The sequence below is a fragment of the Babylonia areolata genome, chromosome 6 (genome assembly GCF_041734735.1).
Source record: "Babylonia areolata isolate BAREFJ2019XMU chromosome 6, ASM4173473v1, whole genome shotgun sequence".
NCBI classification, from domain to species: domain Eukaryota; kingdom Metazoa; phylum Mollusca; class Gastropoda; order Neogastropoda; family Buccinidae; genus Babylonia; species Babylonia areolata.
In genome coordinates, this window is record NC_134881.1 from 49,731,819 (window position 1) to 49,752,058 (window position 20,240).

Genomic DNA, 20,240 nt, shown 5'->3' on the forward strand with positions numbered 1-20,240 from the left:
CGCCCTCGTTCCCCCGCCCCCACCCCCCAACCTCCCACCTCGCCTGTTTGACAGCTCTTGCCACTTCACCTCTCATTGCTTGCCATCTGCACTCACTCACTCACTCACACATACGCACACGCATGCATGCACGCACCACATGCGCGCGTGCGCGCGCACACACATACACACACACACACACCACACACACACACACCACACACACACACACACACACACACACACACACACACGAGCGAAAGCAAAATGGTGGAAACTACCAGCAGCTGAGCATAACTGTGGCAAAGTTTGATGCAACCGCATAAAAGAAGATGCGATCGAGAAGTGTCATAGCATGTATAGCCACAACATCTAGCCATGTGGTTGGAAGACAAGCAATAGCGGGTGGAAGCGCTGTATAAACCGGAGCACTGAAAACAAAGCTGTCCGATGCGAGGTTGCCAAGTGCACCAATGACGGAGCTCCTCACCACGGCACAAAAAGACATAGACCTCAACATGAGAGATGCTTTGTTAGATTTAAAGCAGATAGTTAGTATTCTGTGCACCTGTATCTCCTCATTGGAAAGGACTGTCGATGCTCAGAATGAAACATGTTATACAACATATTTTGAAAAAAAGAATTTTCTATGGTAACTATAGAAACCCAAACTGGATCCAGCCCCACAACTGAACTCACCTACGCTGAGGCAGCAAAACTGAACCAACCGATCCCAGAAAAAAAACAAAGAAAAACACCAACATTGGAAGGGATGCCCATCATAACCAAAGAAAAAAAAGGAAACATCAACCCACCCAAAGCCGCAGAACAATGACATCAAGCCTGTTCCTGACATAAGTCTGCAAATGGCATAAATGCCAAGCCACCTGGTGCAAAACATTCTGAAAAGAACACAGATTTACCCAAAGTGCTATTCTGCATGATTCCATCATGAAAAGTGTACAAGAAAAAAGACTTGGAAGGTCGTACTGGTTCCAAGCAAGAAAATATTGCAGCCACATCTTGTATGAGACAGAAATTCCTGCGGGGTTATACCTCTTATCCAGAAAAAAAAAAACGATGTAGTCATCCATTGTGGAATCAGTGACCTCAAATCTTACAAACCGGGGGACTTAAGCAAATCATTTATTTCCACACTTAATCCTTTCGCTGCCAGGAAAATAAGATTTAAGTGAAATCTATTTGCCAGGGGTTTTTTCCCCCCCAAAACGGGTAAATATTTTCAAAAAACTCTATTTTCTTTGTTATTGGAGAAAGACCTATAAAAGTATATATTTTCTGAAAGGTAAACAAATAAAGAATACAAAACACATGATGTTTTCCCATTTTATATATTTTCAGTGACATGCTTTTGTTTTGAAATCAGTGTTTTGTTTTTTTGTCACATTTTCAACTTGTTCATTACAAACATTAATTAATTTGCACTGAAATATATTTCCTGGAAAAATGGATAATATCTGCACACACAAATTATACTAGAACAACCACAATAAAGAAAAAAAGAGAGACAGATACACAATGCATTGTGACTTCTCCAAGTGATAATATGGATGTGGGGCCACGCCCCCTCAGTCTCCACCCCCCTCCTCTTCACCCCTCTCACATGGTCATTTTATCCAGTTCTCATCAGACCACGTTGGCTGAGCGCCAAGAAAATTGCTCGCACTGTGTCCTGCTAATAATTCGGTCACTTTCTGTCATCTGCTACAGCTGTACAGCTGGCATCACTCACTGATAGACGTATCTTGGCCACTCTCTTGATTGCTCCCTTTATTTTCGATCAAATCGTCAAATAATTGTTCATCACTGTCTTCTCCTTTGAATGTATGCTTCAATTCTTTCTGAGCACCAGCAAAAGAAAGCAATCTTGGTTGATTTAGTGTGCCACAATCGCATGTCTTGAGCACAGTGTCAGTCCGACATTTTGTTGAGTGAGCGAGGAGAGGAGCCGGGCAAACACTACGGCAGTAACCCAACCAACACGTTCAAATAAAGGACTGCCTCATGACATAGATGGGGTTTCTAGCTATGAATAGAATGTTACCATAGAAAGATTCCCCAAGCTACCAGTTTTTTTGTCAATGCGAACCAGGGAAAAGTCAGAATATTTCAATGACGAGTTATCTCGTCATTGTGGCAGTGAAGCATACATGCTTGCGCTGATGAGTTATCTCATCATATAAGCAGCCTAGGGGTTAAAGAAACTGAGCAGAAAAAACCCACATACAAAGTTCGTCCTGAGCAGTTTCAGTTTCAGTTTCAGTAGCTCAAGGAGGCGTCACTGCGTTCGGACAAATCCATATACGCTACACCACATCTGCCAAGCAGATGCCTGACCAGCAGCGTAACCCAACGCGCTTAGTCAGGCCTTGAGAAAAAATTAGGGCTCGTCCTGAGCAAGATCATCCCAGTGAAAGAAGAAAGAACAGAAATTAGAAGACAACTTTTCAATGCCATCATTGCTTCAGAACTTTATGATATAGCCAACATTTCATTCATTGAAAACACTAACGGGATAACCTACTATCTTCAAGACGGTGTCCATTTAAATCTATGGAGACGTAGTTAAATAGTTCATGTAGTTTTGCTGTGATGGGCCAATATGGTCATATTTGAAAAATTCAACACACTTTCATACAGAAACAAAGACATACAAATTATATATCACTAGAAAGTTTACTCTCTTCTTTTAACATTTTAAAACAGTTTTCTCATTAAATGCTGCTAAATATTTTTTAAATATTTTAAATTATGTCACTAAATACTGAAAAACAAAAACAAAAATTGAAAAATAAGTATACTGTACTCACCAGGCATGTGATCCATCAGCTAATCCACAAAGAAACATAAGACTATTTTCTCACACAGTAAGGTTCCCTGATTCTCATGAATCAGTTTGAGGTCAAATGTTGCACAACAAACTGTTAAAAAAGATAATAAAAAAAATAAAAGATCACAACACTGGAAAAACAGAAAAGCAAAACCATACAAATCCATCACATGGAAAAAAGAAAAAACCCTACTTACACATTTCTGCTGCAGCTAGATTATTATTTGCTGTAGTCCTTGACTGTGTGAAACACCTCAAAGCATGGAACAGCTCAGAGGGGCACTTTACACTGCTTGCACATGATTGTGGTGGCTTTTTTTCCATTGTTCACCTCTTGACGTGACACTCCTTGTGCTTTGTGTTTGGCGTAACACACCTTGCACCCTCTCTGTGCTTTCCTGGTCTGCTGCTCATTGGTGGGTGGAATGGTTAGCAGGCCAGTGACTGCCTGGCCTCAGTCTCCCCATGTCTGCTACTGTGTCTGGCAGATCTCCTCCTCATGTGTGTAAAGTGTTTTGAATTTCTGTAACAGACAATGCTGTCATAAGAAAAAAAGAAGAAAAGCCGTTGCGTGTATTGCAAAAAAAAAAAAAGAAAGTGGGATGGCAAAAAAAGCAAATGCGAAATAAACATCAATAATATTACACAGCATATACACATGTATAATAATTCAGGAGTGACAGTATAAATAACACACATGCACAGACACGCCCACGCATAATACACTGACACACCCATTTGACAGACACACCCCCACACAATTTAATAAGTGCACACACAGAAAATGATAATTTTACATTATACAAATTATTCATTAAAAATTGTAAAAATCAACATTATTTACACAAGAAATAAATTAGCAGTAATATCAAATTGTAAACACACTCACCTCAACAGGAGTGGACGTGTCTGGAAAGTCAGTCAGAGTCCTGGGGTCCCAGTGAAAGGTGCAGCCAGTGGGAAGTTTGTCAGGTCTTTTACCCACTCATACAAGTACTCGTACTCCTGTTCCCCATCGGCAATATCTACAGTCATCAAGTCATCTTGTCTTGCAGTATGGCTGTCACTAGTGTCACTGTCGATTTCTGTCTCAGCGTCGTAGGGGTCAGTCAGCAAAGTTTCATCATCACTTTCAAAATCATCATCTGGTACTAACTGAATATCATCATCATCAGAAAAATCATCAGAGAATTCGTCACCAGTGTCTAGGAGGTCACGTTCAATGTCTGATCCTTCTTCTGTCACAATTTCGACAGCCTCATGCAGGGAATACATTCACTGCGCTGCCATGTTTGTTGTGTAAGAGTCACGACCTCTGACCGGGTCAAGAAAGATTGAGGAAAAAAGCCTTTCACATGGTTAATGGTCAAGGGGAAATAACTCAGTTTTTCCTAGACTGGTCCCTCAAGAAAGCCTTGTTAGTTTCCCTTTAATTGAACACTGCTGAGTGTATGGAAAAAAAATAGGAGATCCATCATATCTTACACTACGGCATATTGTTCTGAGCATGTGCAGCACCACAGCTGAAGCTCCGGCGCATCTCCAGTGAGTTAACCTGGAGGAAGTCCAGTCTACTGGCAGGCAGCATCGGTCACCATGTCCGGGATGTACTGCGGGAGAGAAACAAAATCAAACAAGCACCTTGGTATTATCTGATGGAACAAAACTTGTGAAAAAGCAAAGAAGAAAAAAAAATGCATTTAAAGCATACATTAGAGATGAATCTATCGAAAACCACATTAAAATGAAAAAAAGCAAAAAAACAAATCTAACAGGGTCAGTGCACAAGCAGAAAGGAAATACTGGTCGTCCTTTTGTAAGAACGAAGTTTCAAACTATGAAGATACACAAAAGGTCTGGGAAAGGCTTAAAACTATGAAAAATTGCATTAATTTGCCTCAGTGCCCCATACAACTACCGAATTCAGATCTACCTTTAGTTTGGAAAAGGCTGAAGCCTTTGTTTAAATGTTTGCTAAAAATAGTAGTACCAGTGGACTAACAGAGAAAAAGGAAAGAATAGAGAAAACCAAGAAGATTATGAAATACATAAGGACCCCAGCACCATAACTGACTATTACATGAACTGTTCAATTGCACTACACAAAGTCAAAGAATATATTTTAATCTCAGTAACTAGAAAACATCTGTTGGGTTGGATGGAATTTCAAATAAAATGCTGCAACATTTACCACCGAATATGATACATATTCTTCACTCGTTATTTCAGAAATGCTGGAGTTAAGGTAAAATTCAGCTCATTTGGAAACAATCAGTTATTGTCCCGATGCACGAACAGAGAAAACCCAAAACAGACAAACACAGTTACAGACCATTTGCTTTAACATCCCACACATGCAAACTCATGGAAAAAAATATACTAGATATGTTGGTACGTTACTGTGAAAAATACAAAGTAATCCCTTTCAACCAAGCTGGTTTTTTGACAAGGGTGGTCCACAATTTGGTAAAATTAACAACACAAGTTAAAGAACAGTTTGCAAGACGGAAAAATATTCTAGCAACTTTTTTTTTTTTTTTTTTTTTTTTTTTTTTTTGAAAAGGCTTTTGTATAAGTATGGCATAGTCGACTACTGTACAGGATTAAAACAATTGGTATAACTGGTCATATGTACAATTATATTATGGACTTTTTATTGAACAGACAAATAGAAATAAGAGCAGGAAACACAAGTTCACAACCACTTAAAATCGACTTGCCTCAGAAATCGGTTATTGCACCTATGTTATTTAACATATTGATAGCTGATCTACAGAAAATATTATCAAAAGAAATAGTGTTATTGCATTTCGCTGATGATATCTGTTTGTGGATGAAGGTGACGATGAAATGCAAAACTCCAACCAGGGTATTGAAATGTACAAAAAAGGTTTACCAGTGCAAAATTGATAAAATTAGCAAATTTGTGATAGAAAATGGACTAACCCTGTCATTAGAGAAAATGAATATGATGCTTTATAACTCGAGATATGATCCTGAAAAACTCCCTGTATTTACTCTAGATGGTATTGTCATGAATTATGCACAGACTGTCAAGTTTCTGGGAGTTATCTAACATCCAAACTTACCAGGAAGCACCACATCAAGTATATAATAAAGCAAGAAAAAGTCTGAATTTTCTCAAGGTTGTTTGCAAACAACATTGGGGACAGGATGTCAAATCGCATATATATTTGTCAATCGCTCTTGTACGTTCAAAGTTGACGTGCTCAGGAGGCATTCTTCATTGCACCACAATACCTATCAAAAAAGTAGAATGTATGTGTTGCAAAGCCTATAAACTCGCGCTTGGAGTCCCATTACATACATCAGTCTTATGGAGAAGCAGGTATGTTACCCCTTCTTGAACACAGAAAAGTATCTGCCACAAAATTTGTTTTAAGAAGCTCAGTTTATGACACTTTTTCCAAAAATGAAGTTCACTTAACATCAGGCAAAGATTATGCAAAAAGGGCAAGATCAATCTAGTCTCCAAAGCCTACCAGTACATTTACTGAAGATATCGTCATTGATTCAGATATTGATTTTTAAAATATTGCGGTTAAACCGTCATTCTCAACCATACCATCCTGGGAATTGAGAAAACCCAACTTTGATATGGACGACACAGATCTGCAAAAAAATGATTCTCCAAACGTAATAAAGAGCTCTGTATGCTCTCATATAGAAAATGAATATTGAAATTATCTTAAAAAATCTATACAGATGGTTCTGCTCTTGATGAGCAGTAGCAGCTTTTTAATTCTGGAATTGAACAGTGAGAAAATGGACCACCTGGGCAAACGTCTTTCTATCTTTTCTGCTGAGTTCGTCGCCATACTTATGGCTTTAATCTACATTCTAGATTTTCATAAAAAGGATAGTCAGATCTTACTTTGCGTAGATTCACGCCTTGAGATGATTACTGAAATAAAACACATTGTACATCAATTATCGATCAGAGGCATCCATGTAACTTTCATTTGAGTGCCTTCTCACTGTGGATTTTTTGCAAATGAGAGGGCAGATCCTCAGGATCCCATGCATCAGATCTACAAGATTGTTATAGGTGTAGGCTAAAAGGTTTTGACTGCCAGTATTACCATCACTGTATGAAGACAGTTACAGCAAGCAACCCCTGAGGCTTTCTTAAATGATTTATCTGTCTTCCAGTCAAGACCAGTTTAATTCATTGATTCTGTTTGAAGCATGCTTTTTACAGTTATATGGATGTTTAACTCTCTGTTAGTCACTACACTATAGCTCTTCGTTTTCCACAACTTGCTACAGTCATCCCACTACTTCTCATGTACCCCACGCCTCATCTCCCATGCGCACATCCATTCCCCCCCCCCACCCACCCCCATCCCCCTGCTGTGTCTCTCCACACTTACACACACACACACTTCCTGTCATCTCCTTGTCAAGATGAACCATCTGACAAGAATTTGTCACAGTTGGCATTAAACTTGTCATCAACAATGATTCGTAAAGCATCTGCAACATCTTGGGTGACAAAGCTAACAGTGTTTTTGCAACATACAACCTTTTTATGCTATTTATTCTATGGACTGGGTGGCGCTGCGCTCAGTGGTGACACTGTGTTTTTGCAGGCTTGTGCTTTTTAGCGTCTTTTATGAAAACTCAACTGCACTCATTAAAAAGAGCAACAGTCACATGTACTGTCTTAGAAAAATGAAATCTTTTAATGTATGCAAGCAGATGCTCCAAATGTTTTACACATCTGTTTGCAGCGTTTTAACATATGGAGCTGTGTGCTGGGGGGAAACTTGACCAAAGACAGGTTGGAAAAAGTCATTTGGAAAGTGGGTGGGGTGGTGGGTATAAGACAAGACACCTTTAGCGACATGCACAATAGAAAACTGACTGACAGACTAATAACAATTTTGACAGATGAAAGACACCCACTACATGATGACATCAATAGCAGAAGGTCAGACATAAGTTGTAAGTTCAGAGCTCCACGCGCAAGAACATCTCACTACATTAATTCATTCATTCCTACAGCCATTCACGCACGCAATCAAAACATCCAATACACTAACTCATGAGTGAACCCCCCCACACCCAAGCCCCCTCGCCACAGCAACACCTGAACTTCACCAGCAGACAAGTGCATGGGAGCAGACATTATGCGTGCATGTGGGACTGAGCGGGTGAGCATGGGCAAGCATTTCTGTGTGTGTGTGATCGGAAGTGATTTTTAAATATATTCTTATTTTACTTGGATTTCATGTATCTTAATGTACAAATTTTATTGGCATGACATATGTTATGTGCGTGCATACATGCCTACATCCATGTGTATGTGTGTGTGTGAGAGAGTGTGTGTGTGCATTTTACTTATATATACGATTTATTCCCTGGATGTTTTTATAAATGTATTGTTGTACAATACCTTATGGTCTTAACGTGTGTGCGAGTAGGAGTGTGTGTGCGTGTATGTACATGCACGCATGTCATTTTTAGTAATGTATACCTTTTTTTGTTGTTGGATGTTTTCATTTGTAAATATTGTTGTGCAATACTCTATTGTCTTAACATGAGTATGTGTGTGGGGGAGGTGTGGGTGTGTGTGGAGGGTTAGTCTATCGTCAGCTATTGGGAATTCTTATTTGGCTAGTTTTAATCTCTTCTTATGTTGCGCATGATGATTTTATGCTAGTGTTTACAACAAGCCTGTGATTGCACAACTTAATTTCGATGTGGATTAATAAAGTGTTTTTGATTTGATTGATTGATTGATTATGTTATAATTGTTATCCATCATTTAGAAAATGTCATCTGAATTTCTGAGAGGGGAACAAAAAGAAGCATCCTGGAATGACCATACAAATTACTACATGCAGAGACTGATTAGGTTTTGCTCCTCATGAATACTTAAAGCAGAAATTGTACTGAAAAAATTGGCAGGTAATTTGGATCTTTTGTCTATTTTGACACATGATTAAAATAAATCTAGTTACTACTATCAGTTTTGACCTGTGCATGTACAATACTTTCCAGCCCATAAGTTTATTCAGAGTAAAGCACGCCATATGAATTAAAAAATAAGGAAGTTTTTTGAATTTGTATAAGGTGCATACAACTGATAACCACATCTGCCAAAATCCTAAAAAGAGAAATTCCTTCATATTGTTTGTTGCAGAATTGCTCTTTGACTCCTGATGTTGTTTTCTAAGTAATGTTGTCATCCTCTGAAATTAGGATCAGAATCTGTGTTGTTTTTTTCTGGTAGCCATGTTGGCTCTGTTATTCTGTTCATTTGCTCTGTTATCTATTTTTTCATCAGCTGGTACAATTTCTTCCATTCTGAAGCCTTCAGTCGAATTTGCATTGTTGTCAAGCCCCAGTGAATTAACTTATTAAATCAGAAACCAGTCTGCTTACCCTGCTTCCAGTTCACACTGCCGTCTTGCTTTTTAAGTTTGAAATGATTGGAAGGCAATCAGTTCACTTTTCAGATTTCTCTGTTTTTGAATAATAAATTCATCTCCTGCTTTCACTTTGAATTTGGTGTCATATGCATTTTGGTTTCTATTCAGTACAGTGGTGAACATAATGTTGAATCAAACAGCAGTACTGAAGCATGGAAGTGTTGATGTTCATTGTGACCAAGTGCATTTATTGTGATCAAGTATTTTGTCAGTTATTGAGTTTGTTGTGAGAGGCAAGCAAGTGATGGTCAGAATTTAGTTTTTAGACACAGACAGGGCACATGCATCCATTAAGATGCAGGAGACATATTTCAGAAAAAAAACATTGTGCCTTATAGGTTGGACATGTATCAGAAGAAGAAAAAAATTGTGCCTCATAGGTTGGACATTGGGTTACTTATTTGGTAAGAAAGAAAAAAAGTCATTTTTATACCAGTCTGTTCATCACAAAGTAAACAGTCCTTGTCTGCACTCATCCTGTTTCTTTTTGCAGCTGCTTACAGTTATTGTCTCTTCATGCATGTTGGAGTTGAAGATGCCCATGATAAACACGATAAAACAATATGTGGCATCAGTTGGCTGCAGTAAATGGTATCCTGTGTGGGTTTTGGGGTTGTTGGTGTTTTTTTTTTTACTGTTAAATCAGAACAAGCTGCACTGAGCACCACCATAGTAACACAGCAGTACAGGGCCTTCTCTGGTTGGGGCCTGATGGTGACCTGACATTGATACTTTCCTGGAATGCTTGAGTGAGGACTCTAGATAGGAGTGAACTTAGCTGTGAGTGTATATGGGGGAATTGGGATAGCTGTGAGTGTATATGGGGGAATTGGGATATACCATGTGAGTAGAAGATGCTTAAGTTTCACACTTACACTTCTATAGTGTATAGCTGTCCATAAAAAAGCACAGCGTACTGTCAGTGGTGTTTTATTGTGAACATTAACCGTGTGGTTTCAGTGTTGCAGTTTGGTTTCCTGACCATTTTCTGTGCTGCCTTCCCTCTGGCTCCACTGTTTGCACTGCTGAACAATGTGATGGAGATTCGGGTAGATGCCAGTAAATTCATCACCCAGCTTAGACGTCCCATCGCTGACAAGGCAGCAACCATTGGTATGTGTATACTTCCTCCTTTCCCCACCTGTCATCAGGTGAGGAGAGGGCTTTCATCAATTATCAAACTGTGATTCAGCATACACCAAACAGTCTTATCAGTGAACATCCCATCATCTATTTATGATAATACAAGTGTTATTTTTTTTAGATAGATTTAGAAAAAAATGTGAGAAATACACAACTGACAAAGCACACACCTTCTAACATTCAACACACATATGTGCATACACACACAAACACATGAATTGTTACTGTTAAATTTGATACCCACCTTTTCCCCTCCTGAATAATTTTCAACAGTTCATCCCTTTCCAGTATGAAATAAAATGACTAATAGTTAGTGAGTTTGAGAATTTCAGAATTTTTTAGTTGTATAATTGATTGTGTACTATTCATGATTGTGTGCTGACTTGTGTGTGTTTCATGTGTATGTGTGAATGTGCTTGTATGTGTTGGAAGGTGTGTGCTATGTCAGTTGTGTATTTCTCACATGCCAGAATTTACTGTCATGCTTGTGGTCTGTGAGTGATATATATATAGATAGATATATATGCGTGTATATATATTTGTGTGTGTGTGTGTGTTTATATATATATATATATATATATATATATATATATATGTGTGTGTGTGTGTGTGTGTGTATTTATATTTGTGTGTGTTTGTGTGTGTGGGTGTAATTATATTTTCTTGTACATACTCTCTTAACTTGCTTGTGATCTGTGAGTGTCGAGACTTAAGCACATTGTTTCTTTTGCCAAGATAGTAATGTTATTTTGATTTGTGTGTGTGTGTGTTTGTATATATATAGATATATATATAGATAGATAGATATGCATGTATATATATATTTGTGTGTGTGTGTGTTTATATATATATATATGTGTGTGTGTGTGTGGTGTGTGTGTGTATTTATATTTGTGTGTGTTTGTGTGTGTGGGTGTAATTATATTATTAAGTATAGAGAATAAACCAGTCCTGATTCTTTAGTCTGAGTCTGATACATATATTTGTTCATATATATATACATAGATCTGATATATACACTGTATAATGTAATGCAGTTCACAGAATGAGAATGTATCGTGTGTGTGTGTGTTTGTGTGTGTGTATAAATTATTGTAGTATTTTAGTTGGTTGGTAGTGTAAATGCATATTTAATTTTTTTTATGCTCCATGGGGAAATGGCAGAAAATGTGAAAATGAGATGTTGGCAGTAATTTTGAATGCAGGCGAGCTGTTGTGGAAGAAGAAATATGAAGCAGCCTGGTTTTCATGGAGATCTAATAAAAAAAACAAACCATGCAGCTAACAAGGGTGCAGTGGGGTGAAGGGTGGGGCTGGGGGGGTATCATTGTGTAGTAACTTATCTGTTAGACTGTGTCACACTTATGCTCAAGTTCACTGTACTTTGAAGAAGACGCATTGAACCGTAGGTACGATCATGTGGTTTACGGTTGATAGGAAATATCATCTGCTACAATTGCTGACCATGTAATTGTCTACTTACAAAAGTCAGTGACTGACACCAAGTCTCAAACGTCTCATGATACTATATCTTTGGCATGAATACCCTCCAGATCACTTCTCATTGTCGGAATCCGTGAACAATCGCGCTCATGTCAAAAAACTGCCATGCTCCACTGATTTAAAGTACCAATGCTCAAATTGAAACCGGAACATATATAGGGAGATTATCAAGGAAAGTATTTTTATGTGCATGCGCGGTGTGACTTGAGAGTAACTGGTTTGGAATGAAATTATGATTTGTTTATTTTTGTTTATTGTTCTGAAACATTATTTGCTGCACGAATTTTTCTCTCAACAAAATTTACCAGCCTTATTTGTCTCCTTTCAATTGAATGTTATTGCGAATCATTGATAGATTTCTTCATAGCAAAAGTTTAAAAACAAATATAACTTCTTGTGTCAAGTTATCAGATAATCGCCGGCACATGCACAGTACTGAATATGCATTGAATTGTGTGCAATCTATTATTTCCAAAAAAAAAAACCACACGACTTTGGCGAATGTACAATATGAAAGGTCTTCACGCTGAGTGAAAAACACAAAAGCCTTGCTATGTACTTAGTAATGATTTTTAAATGTAATGTTTTAGATTTCAAACGATAAATCTCTCTGATTTTTCTGAAAAGGAGCAAACTTTTTAGAACAGATTGAGAATCAACACAAAATAGGATATTACTTATCACTGGTATTTGAACAAGATGATTTAAGGCCATAAGGGTGGCCACCAATTCAGCTGTAAAAATTGAATGTCCCTAACCTAAATAATATGATTTTTCTGTTTTTAGGCTAAGAATCACAAAAGCAGATCCTGCACTGCTATCATCCAGAACCGAGCCATCAGTGTAAACTTTTAACCTCTTGACTGCGTTGTTGACGTACAGCATACTTCATGAAATGTCGCTCACCAATGCTGTATTGACGTACGCCGTACTTCATGTTACAACATTCTATGTTTCGAGTCCTGCATTGCAGAAAATACAGTCTGCTAACCATCAAATTAACTCCCCTGAGAGCTCTTTATCTCCTGAGTTCCATAAGCTAAAAATATTCACCTCATTGTCATATTATGGTGAAAGGTTTGTAAGTTTGTACAAAGCTCAAGTTGTGTTTGCAAAGCCATGGCTGAACGCAGACAAACCCCAACACTTGCACAAGCATTGGAAGAAAATAGTAGAGATGCAAATAGTAGAGATGAAGATTGTGGACTGAATGAGATAGAACGGCATGAAGTTGATGCCGAAGATGCCAATTTTGACATGCAGGGGGGTGGAAGGTGGGGTTGCTTGACGAAACTGAAGACAGACAAGTTCAGCTGATTCAAGATGCAGGTGGATTTTTACGAGGTTTGTCAGTTTATTGTTTGCTTTCTGTTTGTTGTAACAATGAATATAACTGCATTGTGTATGTTTTGAATGTGTTAGCTGTGGTAAGTAGCTTCATCAGTCACTGATCAGTGTGTGTGAGTGAGAGTGAGTCAGTCACGTGTGTACTGTGTGTGACCAACGCTGCACGAGGAGGCGTGGTTCGCTGGCTGGCTCATTGTTGATGACAGCGTGTGTTGCTTGCCTACAGTTTTCAGTGTATTCGTTCCCCAAGTCCGAGTGTGTATTGATTTGTTGTTGGTGTGTGTGTGTGTGGGGGCGGGGGGGGGGGGGGGGGGGGGGGGGGGGGGGGATGATGTTTACAAAACTGAAATCAGAATGATATACAGAATTGTATGCCAAAACTACTTTGTAAATGCAACACTTGTAGAAGTGTGTGTGTGTTGTCATTTTGTTTTGTATGAGAAAGAGAGAATGAAGGGGGTGTGGCATACCATGAACCAGTTTCAGTGTGTTGCGGGAGGGGGGGGGGGGTGTAGGTGTGTGTGTGTTTGTATTTCAGCTTTTGAAAACAATCAGAAATAAAATGGTACCATTTCATAACCTTTATATATGTAAAAAACAACAACAACAAAGCCCAACAAACTTAGTCTTTTATGCAATGTGTTTCAGGTATGCAGCATGGTGATGATCATGATGTTCATCCTGGACCATCTGGAGTTGACAACTTGCAGTTGAAGACCAGCAGCAGCAAGACCAAAGGACAGTAAACAAGCCTCCAGCAATTCTGGATCACAACAAAAACATGGGTGCCATGGACCAAATAGCTGTGTGTGCATTTTCTACAAATTGCCATGCTGAATGCACACATCCTCTACAAAAAAAAACAGGCAATAGCAGTACATTCCTGGACTTTCAGAAGGATGTAATTAGTGCCATGATTTTTGGTGACCAAGACCCAGACACTGTTAAAGATGACCACGCTGTTTGTGTGGACAACACTTCATTGATGTCATCCCACCTACCCCACAGAAGGTCGGGCTACAAAGGAGGTGCATAGTCTGCTGGAAGAAAGGGCAAAGGATGTGAGGTTCTACTGCCCAGACTGCCCCAGCAAACCAGCACTGTGTCTTGAAGACTGTTTCCGCAAGTACCACACACAGCATTTTTACTGGCGATAGATGCTGGGTGAGTACACCCTTTTCATTCTTCGTGTGGATTGTGTTAGAGTCAGGACACTGTTGCTCAACCTGGAAAGTGTATGTGGTTGCATTTTATGGAATTTTTGTGTCAGATTGACTCATTATTTGAACATGTGAGTATTTAAAACAAAATCTTGGTTCATTTTCCTTTCATTTGATATATACCTTTATGCACTTATCTTTGGTACTTTTTGAAATATAAGCAAATTAAAATCACTGGCATGTTTTTCTTGTTTTTCTGAAAATGTTCTCAGCATAGGCTATAACAAAACGTACTAGCAGTGAAGGGGTTAAATGATTATAAAAATTTTCTTCTGAATCAGTTCTTACAGATGCTGCTGTTATTGTGGACATTCTCCTTTTGTTGTGTCAGAAGCACATGTGTTGACGTTTGCTTTTGTTAAATCCCAGGGAGGGATAGGGGCACCAGAACACGAGGTGCCATATCATGTACATCAGTGTCTGAAGAATGTAGAATAACTAAAACACCTATGTGTGAATGATTTGTAGATTTGAATTATTTTGTGCATTTAAAAAAAAATCATTATCAGACCTAATATTTAATTCCACAAAATCCTCCACTGCTGTATATCTCACTATGTATTTACATAGCAGAACTTTTTATATTTCATCTAGTGGTAAAATACCCGCAAGCTTATAGGCTTCGGAGGTCTTAGTATGCACAGGTACCCTAAAGCCAGTTTCACAGCTTTACTGTCAATGATTCAGAGCTTCTTTTGAAATGTTAGTGGAGCAGAAAAGAAGATTTCTTGATGGTAGGTCAATCTTGATCTTACGAGAGAGACCGCTAAATGTAACAGAATTTTGGAGAAATGTAACAGAATTTTGGAGTCTTGTCCAAAAGGTGGGTGACTTTCAATTTTTAAGAAATGAAACTTTTCACTGCTTTAGTCACTATTGGATTAATGTGTTTCTTCCAGTTTAGTTTTGAAGTAAGTAGGATCCCAAGAAATTTTATTTCCGACTTGAAAAATATTTCATGTGCTCCCCCCAAAATATTGTGGTAGTTTGTTGGTATTATAATCATCATTGAAGAGGATCAAGTGCTCAAGCTAAAAAAAAACTCAAAACCATTTGAGTGCTTATAGCTATTTAGTCTGTCAAGTTCACCCAGAAAAAGTTTCTGTACATAATTGATGTAATGTAGGCTTGTCCTTTTCCTCAAGGATGTCTGAATCCATATAGCGATATCACCAGCATATTGAGCCCGCTTTTTATATGATGAAAAACGTGTGTAAATCATAAAGCATAATGTTGAACAACAATGGAGAAATAATGGAACACTGCGGGATTCCCATACTTCTAGGCCTAAAGGTTGATAAAGTTACTCCCACTTTCACCACTATATATCTTCCACTTTAACCCCTTCACTGCTAGTACTTTTTGCTATAGCCTGTGCTGAGAAAATTTTCAGAAAAACAACACGCCAATGATTTTAATTTGCTTATATTTCAAAAAGTACTGAAGATAAGTGCATAAAAGTATACATCAAATGAAAGGAAAATGAACCAAGCTTTTGTTTTCAATACTCACATGTTCAAATAATGAGTCAGTATGACAAAAATTCTATAAAATGCAATTTAAAAAAAAAATGGGACTGTCATTCCATTATGTATGTGCTACAACATCAACCAGGTTATCAACCAGTCTTTCTTGTGACTGTTGTGATCAACCACACACACTGTCAAGGCTGTGCAACAGTGTCCAGGTCCATAAGACTCCAACACAGTCCACACAAAGAATGAAAAGGGTGTACTCACCCAGCATCTATCACAAGTAAAAACGCTGTGTGTGGTACTTGCAGAAACAGTCTTCAAGACACAGTGCTGGTTAGCTGGGGCAGTCTGGGCAGTAGAACCTCACATCCTTTCTTTGTCCTTTCTCCAAGCAGACTCTGCACCTCCTTTGTGGCCGGGCCTTCTGTGGGGTAGGTGGGATGACATCAATGAAGTGTCGTCCACACAGATGAACAGCGTAGTCATCTTTAGCAGTGTCTGGGTCTTGGTCACCAAAAATCGTGGCACTAATTACATCCTTCTGGAAGTCCAGGAGTGTACTGCTGTTGCCTGCTTTTTTGTAGAGGATGTGTGCATTCAGCATGGCAATTGGTAGAAAATACACACACAGCTATACACAGCTATTTGTACCACTTCAGGGTTTTCCTTGTGGCATCGTAGGGCTGCAGCTGTTGGTCATGATGGTCCATGGCACCCATGTTTTTGTTGTAATCCAGAATTGCTGGAGGCTTGTTTACTGCCCTTTGGTCTTGCTGCTGCTGGTCTTCAGCTGTAGGTTTGTGGCAAGTTGTCAACTCCAGATGGTCCAGGATGAACATCATGATCATCACCATGCTGCGTACCTGAAACACATTGCATAAAAGACTAAGTTTGTTGGGTTTTTGGAGGATTTTTTTTTTGGGGGGGATGGGGGGGGGGGGGGTTGTGTGTGTTTGTTGTTGTTGTTTTTTACATATAAAAATGAAATGGTACCATTTTATTTCTGATTGTTTTCAGAAGGTGAAATACAAACACACACACACCTACCCTACCCCCATCCCCACCCCCACCCCAAATCCCCAATACACACATACACTGAAACTGGTTACTGGTATGCCACACCCCATTCATTCTCTCTTTCTCACACAAAACAAAATGACAACACACACACACACACACACACACACACACACACACACACACACACTTCTGGAAGTGTTGCATTTACAAAGTAATTCAGGCACACAATTCTGTATATCATTCTCTGATTTCAGTTTTATAAACATTTCTTTCCCCCCCTCCCCTCCCCCCCTCCCCCACTCTCTCTCACACGCACACACACAAAACAACAACAACAAATGAATACACACTCGGGAACGAATATGTAGAAAGCTCTAGGCGAGCGACACATGCTGTCATCAACAATGAGCCAGCCAGCGACCATGCCTACTTAGTCACACACAGTACAAACGTGACTGACTCACTCTCACTCACACACACTGATCAGTGACTGATGAAGCTACTTACCACAGCTAACACATTCAAAACACACACAATGCGGTCATATTCATTGTTAAACAAACAGAAAGCAAATAATAAACTGACAAACCTCGTAAACATCCACCTGCATCTTGAATCAGCTGATCTTGTCTGTCTTCAGTTTCGTCAAGCAACTCCAACTCCCACCCCCCTACATGTCAAAATCAGCGTCTTCGGCATCAACTTCATGCCGTTCTATCTCATTCAGTCCACAATCTTCATCTCTACTATTTGCATCGTGAAGGATTTCTTCCAGTACTAGTGCAAGTGTTGGGGTTTGTCTGCGTTCAGCCATGGCTTTGCAAACACAACTTGAGCTTCGTACAAACTTGCAAAACTTTCACCATAATATGACAATGAGGTGAATAATTTTAGCTTATGGAACTCAGGAGATAAAGAGCTCTCAGGGGAGCTAATTTGATGGTTAGCAGATTGTATTTTCTGTAATGCAGGACTCGAAACATAGAACATTGTAACATGACGTACGGCGTACGTCAATACAGTATTGGTGAGCAACATTTCATGACGTATGCCGTACGTCAACAGCGCAGTCAAGAGGTTAAAAGGATTTAACATATTCATAAACATGACCCAACAGACCAGTTTGTTTCAGCTTATATAACAGTCTGCTATGCCATACTCTGTCATAAGCTGTAGTGGCCCACCCAAATCAAATAAAGGACTTCCTCATGACATAGATGGGGTTTCTAGCTATCAATAGAATCTAGAAAGATTCCCCAAGCTAAAGCTACCAGTTAGTTTTGTCAAAGAACTAAATTCAAACCAGGGAAAAGTCAAACTGTTTCACTGATGAGTTATCTTGTAATTATGGCATCGAAGTGTACACAGTTGCACTGACAAATATCTCTTCATGTAGGCATCCTGGGGGATTAAGTTCGACATCCCTTAGCTGAAATCATCTTCAGTGTTGACAATTTTCAGCAGTCCATTGCTAATGTACGATTTTTTCAAATCATTGTTAAATAGTCCAGTTGGTTCACAGTTATAGTTGTTAGTTTTTCATTACAAAGATGTTATATCGTTACGTTTGTTTGTTTTTAAACAAAACTTCAAGCAGTTATTTTCATTATCTAACACTCATACACATTTGCATACTTGCATGCACATACAGTCATTTCGTTTCCTTTTCGGGGCCAATTTTTTCCATACCCTCATCTAATATCACTTGTGAAAAGATGTTAAACTAAAGAACAAACACACATGCACACACACACGCACAATCTTCTAAGAACATTTGTCTGAAAATGGTTTCGCAACTGTGTGGATGCATCAAGGCATAGGTTATGGGCCAACTTTTATTTTAGAATTTAAATCAAGACTGCTTGATATGTTTAAGCAAAATTGGCATCCAGACAAGGAAAGTACAGCTGGTTTCAAGGCTTTAATGCCAACAAAAAAGGACGTACCGTTCACAGATTTTCCATGCCCTAAGTGAAACTCCACAGTTGATGCTGAAATTCATTTGTAAATTTTATGATAATTTGAGAAATTAATGTGTGATATTTCTTAAGATATACTGCAAACAGAAAAGATCTTTTTAGCATATTGACTTCAGAAGATCACAAGTGATAAACGAGGGCAAATTTTATATCAGAAGCTCTGAAGGTAAGGCAAAAATCACTGCTCACAGTTACAAACTGCGTGGTTAGATAGATTCAATTTCTTTGTAACAAGTGATGGAATCTGTTTCATTGATAGACGAATGAACAGAATTATTATCATGTGTTGGGTGGCCTGTTGGAGCTACCATTTTTCTTCAAAGAAAGACCTTTCTTTTTGTTTTGTTTCAGTATTTATTTTCACCACATTCATTCATATTATTCTAATGTTTTATTATGCAATGAAAATATTTTGACACTTTCACCCATGTCATAAGGACCTCATGGCCATTGACATAAAAGTGACAAAATGTCAAAATCTCCATCTTTGTCTTTCCACTTGAACTGTTTGTCATTAGGGCCATTTGTTACGTGACAAAAATCATAGCAATGAGGTTAGCTTTTTATGTTTGTGTGTGTGGGTTGGTGTGGATGTGTATGTGTGGCCTCTGTGTCTGGACGTCAGTACATTTTGCTATTGCTGTTGGCTATTGTGTCTGTATTGCATGACATTGCTTCTCGGGCTCTCTGTGTGTTTGTGTGTGTGTGAGCGCTTGCATGTCCAGACACATGTGCTTAATGATGAGGTGAAGGAATGGAAGGGGAGGGGTTTGGGGGATGTGATGTTGAAATAATACTAGAATCTGTGTGTTGAGTGTTTAGATCAGTGTGCCCCAAACTGTCCATCTCTCTTTCTCTCTGTCCTCTCTCACATTGATACCACACACACACATGCATGCATGCACACATACATCCACACACATATGCCGATCTTTCCCACTCACATGCTTATCAAGTCTTTCCATCTCTCTCTCTCTCTCTCTCTCTCTCTCTCTCTCTCTCTGTCTGTCTCTCTCTCTCTTGTTTATGTAGCTGTGTTCCGGAGTGGTATATAAGGGTATGATACAGAAGAACTGAATGATTGACTGAATTAAAGGACAGAAAAGAATCCCTGTGCACAGGCCAGGAACATATAGAGGCCAGTCACAAAAGGGTTTTCTATTTTTTTTATTTACAATATTTACGAGAACATACGAAGAGGAGAAGAAGAAGAAATAAAACAAGGATGAGGAGAAGAGGAAATAAAACAAGGATGAGGAGAAGAG

General features: G+C 38.8%; 1 protein-coding gene across 5 annotated transcripts in view; it reads left to right on the forward strand.

Moving 5' to 3' along the window:
• The window catches only part of LOC143283114 (anoctamin-1-like), a 358,246-nt gene that overhangs the window by 284,348 nt on the left and 53,658 nt on the right, over window positions 1-20,240 (forward strand). For all 5 annotated transcript variants that reach the window (XM_076589234.1, XM_076589235.1, XM_076589232.1 and 2 more), the window contains one exon: window positions 10,249-10,401. In XM_076589234.1, the coding sequence (XP_076445349.1) occupies window positions 10,249-10,401 (153 nt within the window). The remainder of the gene's footprint in view (window positions 1-10,248; window positions 10,402-20,240) is intronic.